This window comes from Lissotriton vulgaris, chromosome 6 (genome assembly GCF_964263255.1).
Source record: "Lissotriton vulgaris chromosome 6, aLisVul1.2, whole genome shotgun sequence".
Taxonomy (NCBI): domain Eukaryota; kingdom Metazoa; phylum Chordata; class Amphibia; order Caudata; family Salamandridae; genus Lissotriton; species Lissotriton vulgaris.
Window position 1 is genome coordinate 1,389,943,947 of NC_141694.1, and position 12,212 is coordinate 1,389,956,158.

Sequence of the window (12,212 nt, forward strand, 5' to 3'; positions counted from 1 at the left end):
AGTAATCCATAGGGGCAAACCGAAGGGAACTATGGGGACCAAAGGAACTCCAGAGGAGACTATCACCTGGATGAACACCAGATGATAGAGTTCGTGAACAGGGTGCCACGATTATCATTAAAGTATCAGGTTTTAAGAATGGGTAGTGGTGGTAGTTTTTTAGCTCTATCAGTACTGGCACAATAGCATCAATGGCCCTTGCTTTGAGGCATTTAAAGGAATGCTACAACATTACACAGTTTATATCTGTTTCAGTTTGCGAATGTTTAGCAAAAATGTTTAACAAATGACAGTGTGTGTGGATCGCAAGGATTTTTGCATGGGGCCATTGTTCATATCTCAGACAATGGTTACAACGTTAATGTGTAAGCCTTTACGTTATCACAAAGTGGTGTAGACAATCAATTGAAAGGAACTGGTCAACAATGATCCCACTTTTAAAGACAAGCTCAACAACATTATTCTATGAGGGCTGGATAAATGTGAGATTCTCAAAATTATTAACAACTATATGAATCATTTGCATTTTGACTATTCAAAAATGACCAAAGTGGGACTCTTATTGGATCTCAACAGAAATTCAAGTCTTCCGTATATATTGGTGGTTACTAGCACAAACTGCGTGTTGAGGTTTTCCAGGCGATCAGCAAAGAAAAGACATGGGTGAAATAGAGTGGTCAATATAATAATAATTATGACTAGAAAAGCAATGAATAGAAAACAATTGAAAAAAATATAAAGAAATCAAGTGCTGAAAGGGTAGAATAAAATGATCATTCATTGCGACTGACCTTTCTCTAATTATACCAGTATCTGTTCACTCATACTGATTGAGCAAGTATCTTTTTTATGCCAGATTGTACACAACAAGTTACTTACATTCGGTAATGCATAATGTGGTAGAGACTCTAACTAGCTGCAGATTCCATACCTTTGAATTTCCCAGGTGTCAGGCTGGGTCTGGAAATATTTGCTTGAGCCATACCCCTTGCACGTGCCGTCGGGTGGCTCCATTTAACTTGATGTCATCAGCGTAGTTAGCATCGGTTGTGACGTCGCAGTCACCTATATGGGCGCCACCCAGGCACGTGGACGTAAGTACTTTTTTCCACGCCAGAAGTGCAGAGCCATGAAGTAACTGATGTAAATGTGTGCAAAGGGGAGCAACCCTATGCCTAACAAAATCATTCTGCAACGCGGGAAGGCACGGGTGGGCCTGTAAGGAATCTGCAGCTAGATAGAGTTTCTACCAGATAATGCCTTACTGAAGATATGTAACTTGTTCATCTGATAGGGACTTCTAGCTGCAGATTCCTTACCTCTAAATTAGATACCCAGGCTACACCATCCCGGCGGTGGGTTGCGGACCAATACCTTACACTAGGAAGTCCTGCACGACCGAATGAGCAAAATGCCTGTCCCTGCAGACCTGACTGTCCAGGCAGTAGTGCTTGACAAATGTGTGCCAAGATGCCCACTTTGCTGCCTGACAGATGTCCAGGACTGGGACACCCTGAGTCAAGATCGTAGTCGCAGCCTTTCCCCTGTTTGACTGGGCCCTTAATCACTCAGGGGGCTGCTTCTTAGCCAGGGCATACAGATATTAATGCAGAGAACAACCCAGTGAGAGATGGTCCTTTTTTGCACTGCCCACCCCTTCTTAGCTCCCATGTACCCCACAAAGAGTTGGTTGTCCACCCGGAACTCGTTTGCGTGGTCAAGGTAGAACGACAACGCTATTATTGGGTCCAGGCGGTTGTGACGCTCCTCTTCCTTAGATGGATGCAGGGGAGCAAAAAAGGCAGATGGAATGGGGTCACCACCTTCGGCAAGAATGCAGCAGGGGTGCAAAGCACCAACTTACCCTCGTGGTTTCGAACTTGTAGTGCCCATTTTGAGTCTCTAAATCACAAACAATTTTTAACGGGCCTCCATTTTGCCTTTCTTTATTTTGGTGTTGTTGTCCCCTTGTCTCAATATATTGAGACAGAACTTTTTTGTCTGATGCCCGATGGAGCTACCTGGTTTAGCTATAGGGGAGATGGGCAGTTGATTCCCTCCTTGGTCATCACCTACCCAGTCGGTCTTTAGACTGACTTCTTTTCGTCTCTCCGTATTCTCTCTTCCCTTATCCCCCCTTTCTCACCTTCCCTGCCCCCTCCACTACTTTTCTCTCTTCTTTCTCTCCTCTCCTAATTGTACTGCCTATTTTTTTGGATTTATTGTGTAATTGTTGAACTTTTTCTGTTACATTGTTTATTCTCATGTAAAGCGCTCCGATACCTCCGGGTCTAGCCAGCGCTATATAAAACTCTGTAAATAAATAAATAAATAAATAAAGATAGCGCTGCAACTCACTCACCCTCTGGGTAGATGTCATCACCACTAGAAAGGCTATCTTGATGGTAAGCAGCCGGAGGGGACATTTGTGTAAGGGCTCTAAGGAAGCACACATAAGGTAAGTGAGGACCAAAATAAGGTCTCACTGCGGCATAACAAAGGCCGCGGGCGGAAACAAGTGAGCCAGCCCCTTCAAAAACCTATTTACAATTGGAGGCCTAAAGAGAGAGGGCTGGTCTGGCAGCCGCAAAAAAAGCGGATAGAGCAGAAAGATGACCCTTGAGAGTACCCAAAGCAGAGGCAAGGGTTAGAATGAACAGTTGACAGAGGAGCAGAAAGCAGGTCAATAGACCTTTCTGTACAGTGTAATACAAACTTCTGCCAATGGCAGTCGTATACCGTCTTAGTAGAGCCACCTGGCCACCAAAATAACTATACTTCAGGAGGAAGGTCAAAAGTCATCAAATGCCAACGCACAATCTCCGTGCTGAGTTGACAGGTTTGGATTGAGGACTCTCCCCTGCTACAAAATTAAAAACATTACATCAAGGCAAAAGAAATGCCTAACACAATAATTACACAAAATATACTTTAAAACAGTCCGAGAGATATGTTTTTTTTTATCAAGACGTCTTTAAACGGAAGAACTTTATGCACGCCAACTCTCTGCACGCGCTTCTGAATGAATATAAAAATGTGATTGTATGATTTTGGAAAGGAGAACATTGTGCAATAAGGGAGTTCAGATAAGGGTCAGACTTAGCCAGCAGACCCTAGGCAACGAAAGATTGGTCTAGTGGAATTCAGAAATTGGCAGGAAGAAATACCACCAAAAGATACAACAGAGCTTCCAATTATTGAAGTACTTTCTAGTGATACAATTTTCCAGTGTGCCTAAGAAACAGTTGAACCAACATGATAGTGGCCAACCTATGCCTAAATTATAAAGAATTGAGATCGATGGATGTTTTATGACCGAGAGCATAATCAATTGTAGTCTTGACAAAGAAGGTCCAAATAATACTATACCTTCGAAACACGTCGATGCCTGTTTACCACAAACCCAACGCTCTCAATCCACCCCAAATACTAACGAATTTTGACAGATTGGGTTGTTTGTGTACAGTTACTGGTAGTGGTTGTGGAAATCAATGAAAAAAATCTAATGTCTTTTTTTATCTTCAAGAGGGGAGAAATGCCTTCAATGCAAACAGAATCGCTCAAAGCTCCAACAAATTGATGCAGAGGCCCCACTCCACCGGAGACCAGTGTCCCCTGATGTCCACCTCTCCCTGATGGTCGCCCCAATAGTGACTTATCTGTCATGACTGTGAGATCTGGTTGGGGAAGGGAGAGGGGTCAGCCGTTGACCCAATTGCGGTTCGTCAACCACCACTGCAGATCTCTTGCAGTTCCTTCAGAGATCTGGACCCAGTAAGTAAGATTTCCACAATGGTGTTTCCACTAGAACTTCAGGTTCCACTGCAGAGTGCACATACGCCACCTGTCATGATTTACCAACAGGATGCAGGAGGCCATGAGGCCCAACAGCCTCAGAATCAGTCTCACCGAAATCCAGGAGAGAAGCTGAAACATCAGAATCGTAACCTGAATATCCACTGCGCCAGCAGCATTCTGAATTTTTCGTAGCTCTCCACGCCGACGAGGTCGACGTCACAGAAGCATGGCTCCGCACGCGTCTCCGCTGACTTCACCAGAGCCATAAGAGAGCCTTGTCAGTTTGATGACGTCAGTTACGCCCTTTTTTCCGTGCCTTCGAGGCACACAGACAGAGCGACACAAATATAAGATACATATGACAAAGGTTTTTGAATCAGTTGAGCCCAAGGTGCACTGCCCGTATGTACGCACACAGTACAGAACTACTTATGTTTAGGTGCAATACGGCGAGTGGAGAAACCTAAACCACTCCAATAGAGTAGAAGAACTACCCCTTATTTGACAGACTGGGTTGCCGATGCACTCCACAAGGTACACAATGTTAAGTAACAATTGGAAAGAAAACAGTAATAAATGACAGAAGTATTCAATTAAACTCTCATGAGGGGTGAGTCTTGGAGTCTTTAATACAGTATGCAGCCAGCCGACACGTGTTTCATCGCATTCGCGAATCCTCAGGGCTAGATGGCTGTGTCCAGGTCTGAATAAGGTCGCACCAGGCTGTGTGCAGCGAGGCAGCGGCGTGTAACGCAGTCAAACCCCCGAGCCGTGTTCCTGTTTGGACCTCTGCACACAGCCTGGAGCGGACACGGAATTTATTAATTAAAGGACACACACGAGTGATTTCCCGCCGAAAAGAACAATACCCTGTTCTTCTGGGCGACAGATAACTTGAAGAACGGTGCAATCCTTAAGACCTCCGAGAGTGAGGATTAACTCACGATCTACCCTAATTCGTATCCTTCTACATATATACTCATACCGAGTATTCTCAAGGTCAAGGGCCCGGCTGGGTCGGAAGTATCACCAGCTGTGCGACCTTATTCAGACCTGGACACAGCCATCTAGCCCTGAGGACCAAAAACATGATGCATGGGCTCTTAAAATATTTTAAATTGAGCAGGGGTCGCTCCGGCTCCCAGAAAGGGAGGAAAGCGCGAAGTCGACCTTGGCTCCAGCTCGGCAAAACCGCGCCTAGGGCATTGGTGCTCCTTACCTCGTTTGTCGATGGACAACAGTCGAGGTGAAGATGAAGTCCGAGTGTCCCGAAGATCTCAAGTGGGACAAAGAGGACTTGGGGCTACTGGAACGGTCCTGTGACCTCCTCTTCTTTGATTGGGACCGCCGCGGAGTCTCGCTGGATGGTGTCGACTGCAAGGCTGCAAGGAGCTTCATAGCATGCTCCCGCAAGGCCTTCGGAGCCATAGCCCAACAGTCCGAGCACGACTTTGAATTGGGGTCGTGCTCAAAACACCAGAGGCAGACAAGGTGGGGGTCTGTACCCAACATCATGCGGTGGCAGGCACTGCACAGTTTAAACTCTGTCTTCCTTGAAGACAACCTTGCACAAAAAGTTGGAAAAAATCCCAAAGTCGATAAAAAGTCGAAAAAAGGTCAGTCAAAAAGCGACAGAGGGGTAGCTCTTCCTGAATCGCTGACTAACTGGCGCAGAAAGAAAAGAACTGACATCCGCGCACCTGGGTGGCTCCTATACAGGTCACTGCGACGTCCCAATCGACGCAATCGACACCAACGACATAACGCAGAGCCGTATTGAGCCACCCGACAACACGCAAATGGGGTATTGCTCGAGCATAAGTTTCAGAATCAAAACGGCTCTATTGGCACTGTGTCCCAAACCTTAAACACACATTGTTTGAAAAAGGTTGATACATCTATTTTGCACATGAAGGAGTTAGAATTCAGAATATAGATGATTTAGTACTATCATCCGTTCCAACCCTTCTACCTTTGCTTGTATGGGCCACCATGTTAGTTGACAAAAAAATGAAAAAGTATACAATAAAAAAAAGTTTTAAAAAGGCGTTAAGGTGCTACAATAGCCAACAGACACATTCTGAAAAAAATCAAGTCAAATGCCTCAACAAATGAAATGAGAAAACGAAAGAATACTTTGCTAAATTACTGATTAAAAGAAGCAAGAAATTACCCCAGAGAATTGACAGCAGTCTTTAGGCAATCTCTGCTGTCTAGATATAAGAATCTATGATGGCTTATTCATGCTGGTGGTAATAGCTCTGCGCTTTGTTGTATGCAGCTATACTTATGCTATATAACTATATATTTGACATATATACAATACAGAATATAAATAGGTGAAAGATCCAATGTTACAGAAATGTTACATAGTTATATTATTTGTTATACATTTTTTCTTTTTCAGATTATACATTTTCAAAGGAAATGTACACATGTATGTAGTTTTAAATGCTGCAGTCTTATAGATGTATTTGTAAAGAAAATAAAGCACGAGAGGAGGAAAACCCATTCATTTATGTATAGGGATGATTTTATATTTCTGTAATCAGGAAATATTTTCAACAAACCAAAACAAGAGAGAAGGTTTTGTACCCCGTGACATTAGCAGTTCAAAAACAACAAAGGCATCCATGTTCCTGGAGCTTATTGTCACTGGTAGAACTGGGAGTTTAACTAGCAACATTGTTGTTGTTGTAGGTGTGCTGTTTAGAAATTCATAGCACATTCATTACCTGCTACTTGAGCGCTGCTTGTATCTTCAAAAGAAACTCTGTTCGAGTCCTTAATAGATTTTTCTGGTGATTCTTCGTGTAGATTTTCTGATGGCTCCAACTGAACACCACATAACTAAAAAAACAAATGTTTTAATTTTTTCTCCAGAATGCATTGCTCCTATGAGAATCCAGCAGTTTCTTGATTAACTGACTTCAACTGTCAAAATATGCACATGCTTGTTCATAGTTATAACTGTTAGTGATTCAATGCATTATTTCAGATACAATTAGATCTTAATCAATCTATCGTTCCTGTTTGGGCATGTGTTATACGAATTGCAAAAGAGAATAAGTCTTACATTGTTTAGTGCATGTGGGAGGGTGCTTTGGAACCATTTGCGATGTTCCTGGTATATTAATGTAATTTCTAAATCTTCATAAACTTTGTATTGAACTGGTAATGTAACTGGAGTGTGAAATGCCTGTGAAGTGGCATCTACTGCAGGAAAGTGAACCCATAAATAGAATACCTCTGTTTTATATACTTTGTGGGTCTGAACCACAAAGGAAAATTCTTCCACTCCCACAGGGAGCCCTTGTTGTAGCAATAGTACTGTAACATAATGACTGCAATTAAAAGCAATGATAGCTGCTAGCTCCATATTTAATAAATGGAATTCAAAGAAAGAAAATACTATAATGGGTTATTACTTTTAATGATTCAAGTTTGAACAACCTTCAGACTAACATAGGGGTTTCTTATTAAGCTGAGGAGGATTAATCCCTAACACCACATATGTCTCTGTATAATGAAATAAAAACCATCGCTTCTGGTTGCTGCCCTCATCTGTAGAAGAGGCAGTAGTGACGCCTCAAAAAACCTAACCTGGACCCAAAGGGCCATAAAAAACGTCTGACCCATCTTTCTCCTCCAATGTCCTGTTAAGATCTTGGAAAAACATCTTAGCCACTTGATGGCCTTTGGGGAAGAGCAGACCTGGTTGAATGTGTCACACTGCGGATTCTGGAAAGATCACAGAACTGAAGCAGCTATGGTTGTGGTTATGGACAGTGTTAGGAAGCTTGCAGATGCAGTACAAGTTGCGCCGCTGATCCTTTTGGATCTGTCCATGGCCTTTGACACCATTTCCCCATCTCTGGTGATTGATCGCCTACAGGAACTTAGTGTCTCAGGCAGAGCACTGAAACTACCGTCCTCTTTCTTTACGGATAGATCTCAGAGGGTTGCAGTGAACCACTCTCTATCAGACTCTTTTCCTCTGCCGTACGGGGTGCCAGGAGTTATTTTTAAGCCCTACGCTTTTCAACTTGTACATGTCCCATACTTGGTAAGATTATTTGTTCATTTGGGCTACAGGTGGTTTCTTACACCGATGATAGTTCATTGTTTCAATTTTGACAGACATGGTAGATACTGCAGCCAGTTACAATCACTGCTTGACAGCAGCAGCTGGGTAGAAGGAGAAGAACTACCTGAAGCTCAATGGAGGAAAGCTGGAGGTATTGCTTTAGGCAGAGTGGGCTAAAGAACGCTGAGGGATTAAACCCAGATCTTTTGACTGGGTGTGAGTGTTTGATTGGTTCAGATGCTCTGTCCATTACCACCCCCTTTTGTACTGCTTTTGAGCACAAACCTCCAATTTGAATCATAATTGGTGGCCTGAGACTCTGGGGACTATACCTATGCCCACAGTGAGGGCTAAGAACCTAGGGGTGATGCTGGACTGTAAGTTCTCATTAGATCTTCAGGCCAACCTCGTTGTGTCGAAAGTGTTTCTGGCTGATTAAAATGTTGAGAAGAAGTTTCCTTTTATCCCCCTTTCAGCACGAAAACAAGTGGCCTTGGCACTATTCATATTTAGAATTGACTACTGTAAGGGCCTATATCTGAGACCAATAACAGCACTCAAGCCAACTTACAGTTAGTGTAGAATGTTCTGACCAGGCTCCACTTGGCCTCTTTCAGACCTGCCCAGGAGGACTCAAGGATGTTTAATAGTTACATCCCCTGGAGAACTCTCAGCTCAGCCCACCTTAATTTGGTGACAGTGCCCAGATTTCAGAAGAAGAAATGGGGAGGCAGAGCCTGCTTGGTTGCGGCTGCAAGACTTGGAACTCGCTGCCAATTCATCTGACAAGGATTAGAGCTCACTCCCCATTTAGCTTCTCATGCTATAGGGTATCTCTTACCTCTCTGTTGGTTTTACTCCACGTGAGCGGTTTCACATCTCTGAAACTATAGTGCCTTGACGCCGTTGGGCATTCGTTGCGCTTTATAAATCACGTTCAAATCAAATAAGGTGAATAAGGAGACCTTGTGCACACGCAAGGACCCATTAAATAAGTACCAGACCTAGAACGTTTGTGGCACCATGTTGTATGGTTCCTAGAAATTAAGTCGGACTGTGTATCTGGACAACATAAACTTCAGAACATGTTGACTCAGTCACTCATATCATCAGGAAATGTTGGCCTATTCCTAACCAGCTCACAGTGCCCCACCTGAACCACAATAGCAACTGAAAAAGTATCTATTAACCTTTGCCACTGCCTTCAGTTTGAACTAGAAAAAGTTTTTATTGAACTCATATTATGCAGAAAACTATGGATTACGTTGCAAGTGTGATAAATCCAGAATAATGCAGAAAAGATTACCGAATCATATAATTGGCATGGAGTAAACGTGAAAAAAACCTATTTAGAGGTTGCTAAAACAAAGGTCTGGCCTAGTCAGGTTCTTTTGTACAAAGCTTTAAGGCTTTAGGAGATCAATCTGAACAGTATTTTAAAGGTCTCAGTCTGCAGCATCTTAGTTAGCCACTGAAAGATCCCAAAGAACAAATAGTAATCAATATCCTGTGCAGAATATCTTAATAATCCATCATGTGGATGGATTTCTAAACTGAAAAAAAAGTCAAACTGATGAAAACAGGATGACAAAACTTCATTTATAGAGAAAAGCAAAAATGTTTTTGTGAACAAGTACTGACAGATCTTAAAGGGTTGTAGTAATCATTCTTTGTAATTGTTAGCAACATGTTAACATCTGCAGCTTCGAGCACAGCTCAGAACCAAGGAGTTTTATAGATTGTTAAAACACAATTGTAGTTGTACCTTTACAGTATGAGCACATGTATGTTTCAGACACTTTTAAACTCACTTCTGTTATCTTTTTCCGTAATTGTTCCTGCTTATATTCTTCTTTAGACCGTCTGCATAAAAGGGACACAAAACAAAAACCAATATCAAGAAAGATTAACATATTGTAAGAAATGGCAAATTAATGATTAATCATTTGCAATCCCAATTATTCAGAATCAGAAAATGCTTTCTTGGATTTTAGACACTTGATAAAATCATAAAAAAGAGGAGATAAAAAAGACAATTCATACAAGATAAACATTAAACAAGCATTTGCAATGCAATAGGTCTCGCATTACTGAAAGTTTGAGCTATTGCTTTTGCAAACAATAATTCAACGCCAATAGCTAAAACTTTCAGTAATGCGAGACCTATTGCCTTGCAAATGCTTGTTTTTTTATAGGCAGGAGTAGATTAAGGGCCAGATGTATCAAGGGTTTACCGTTCGCAAAGGGACCGATTCGCAGAATCGGCAGGTTTGTAAATGGTAAAAAGCCTTTTGGGATGTATCAAACCAAAAGTTATTCGTAAAATAGTACCTATTCTGCTAATGCAGTTAGGGAATCGCAATTTTCGAATCCCTTAATGCAATGCAAGAAGCATTTTCAGAATGCTACTTTGCATTAAGGAATTGCAAATTACCACCAACTTAAAGTTGGTGGTAATTTGCAAATCCTTAGAAAAATGAACAAAATTGCATTTTTCTGAGTGCCATGTGGCGCATACACATGCCCATAGGGCATGGCATGTGTGTGCGCTACATGTGCACACTTACCATTTTTGGGGGTGCATCAGGGGGGCCTATGTCTCCCTGGCACCCTTGCAATTGCATTCGCAATTTGCGATTACCTATTTGGTAAACGCAAATTACAAATACCATCCCATACATTCCTATGGGCCTCTAGGCATGCCCTATCAGCAAATCGCAATTTGCGATTCGCCAATAGGGAATTTTAAGCCTACATACATTGCATTTTGCGATTCTAAAATAGCGAATCGGTAAAATTCGCTATTTAAGAATCGCAAAAGCTATTCTTGATACATCTGGCCCTAAGTGATTTGCCCAGAATCGCGGGATGTTGAGCAGACGCCGTGACATGAACCTGCCACGCAGCTCTGGCCGTAATGCCACATCCTCTCTCTTCCAATAACTGGAAGCTTTAAACTTCATTCAACACAAAAGCAGAACAGTCATGACTAGGCTGTAATCCATTGGCGTTACTCAGAACATAGCCATGTCAATTGCTGCGTGATGCTCTGATGATAGCTTTATGATCATGCTGGAATTCCCTCCTCAGAGGAGAGGTATCGCCTCGTGAATCTTTGCTTCTCTGCCTGAAAATATTTATATCGATCACACATCCAAAATGTCAATATCACATCCTCGACTGTACCAGTCCCAGGTGAATGTCACATGTAGCATTCTCCTTTGCAGCAGTGATGTCATGTGGGACAAGAGGGGGTACCAGTGTTGCTCTGGCCACAGTAATGATTGGGCTTGTTCTGCATATTACTGGTCTAAAATGTCCTGACTTGTTAATAATACAGTTGAAACAGACTGACTCTATTCCTCCTGCACTAAGACTAAGACAGTTGAGATTTGACCATGGAACATAATCAATGTGCCAAAAGGTTGTTTTAATGAACCTTCATCTTCATTAATGTGCCGCTCGTGCACCCTAATCCTTACAAACAAACAGCCTAATTGTAGCTAAAATCTGTAATGTCTTAATGTGTCACCACACTCCACCCTGTTAGATATGGGGACAAATATATATTCCACTACTCAATTCAGTAAATACTTTTCGTACCATAAAACCGTAAAGGATAAAACAATCAAAAGATCAAATATATATAAATTGATTTAAAAAGTCCATCACATTAAGGAAAAATAAACATCAATAACAAATAAATTCATAATCGGATTAGAGTGAATTATACAAATAAAATTAAAAATCTAAAGAAGATCCCACATAGATAGCACATAGGAAACTAGAAGATTGGAGGAAGCATTTCCTACTGTTCGCTGTGTTTGAAACAGTAAGCCCTACTGACTAACATCAAAGAGATCGCACAGACTGAACATTAATGACAACCAGAGCTGCCATACCCCGAAGGACACACTAGCCACTTAAAAACATATCTGGACGTGTCCTGGGCAGCCTTTGTGGAGAAGCAGTCTCTTCCATGGCTAATCAAGTGGAAAGGTTCCGAAGTGTTAAAACGGCTTGCATTCCTTTCCTGGAGGCCTCACGCTAGCTTGTAACCCTGTACTGAGTCACTTACGGAACCACCGCCCCATCCTGTCGGCTGCTGCAGTGCACATACACACGGACATGCCTTTCGGATGCATATTAATCTTTCTGTCCCACCACGTCTGAGTGAATAACGTTAAAGCAACAATATTACAAAAATCCTTCTTATATTAGGTTGTATGTGTTTTATTCTTGATTTTAACTAGTGCCGTTTTTCCATCGCTTGGAGCGGTTAAATCTGCCAATAAAATCTTTTCTTGTCTTTAGATTTCGATCTCTT

At 42.1% G+C, this 12,212-nt stretch overlaps 1 protein-coding gene across 2 annotated transcripts in view; it reads right to left on the minus strand.

Annotated features, from left to right (window-relative positions):
- Positions 1-12,212, minus strand: part of CFAP36 (cilia and flagella associated protein 36) — a 319,762-nt gene that overhangs the window by 160,249 nt on the left and 147,301 nt on the right. For both annotated transcript variants that reach the window (XM_086927503.1, XM_086927504.1), the window contains exons 6-7: positions 9,697-9,748; positions 6,534-6,648 (exon numbers count right to left, since the gene is read on the minus strand). In XM_086927503.1, the coding sequence (XP_086783629.1) occupies positions 6,534-6,648; positions 9,697-9,748 (167 nt within the window). The remainder of the gene's footprint in view (positions 1-6,533; positions 6,649-9,696; positions 9,749-12,212) is intronic.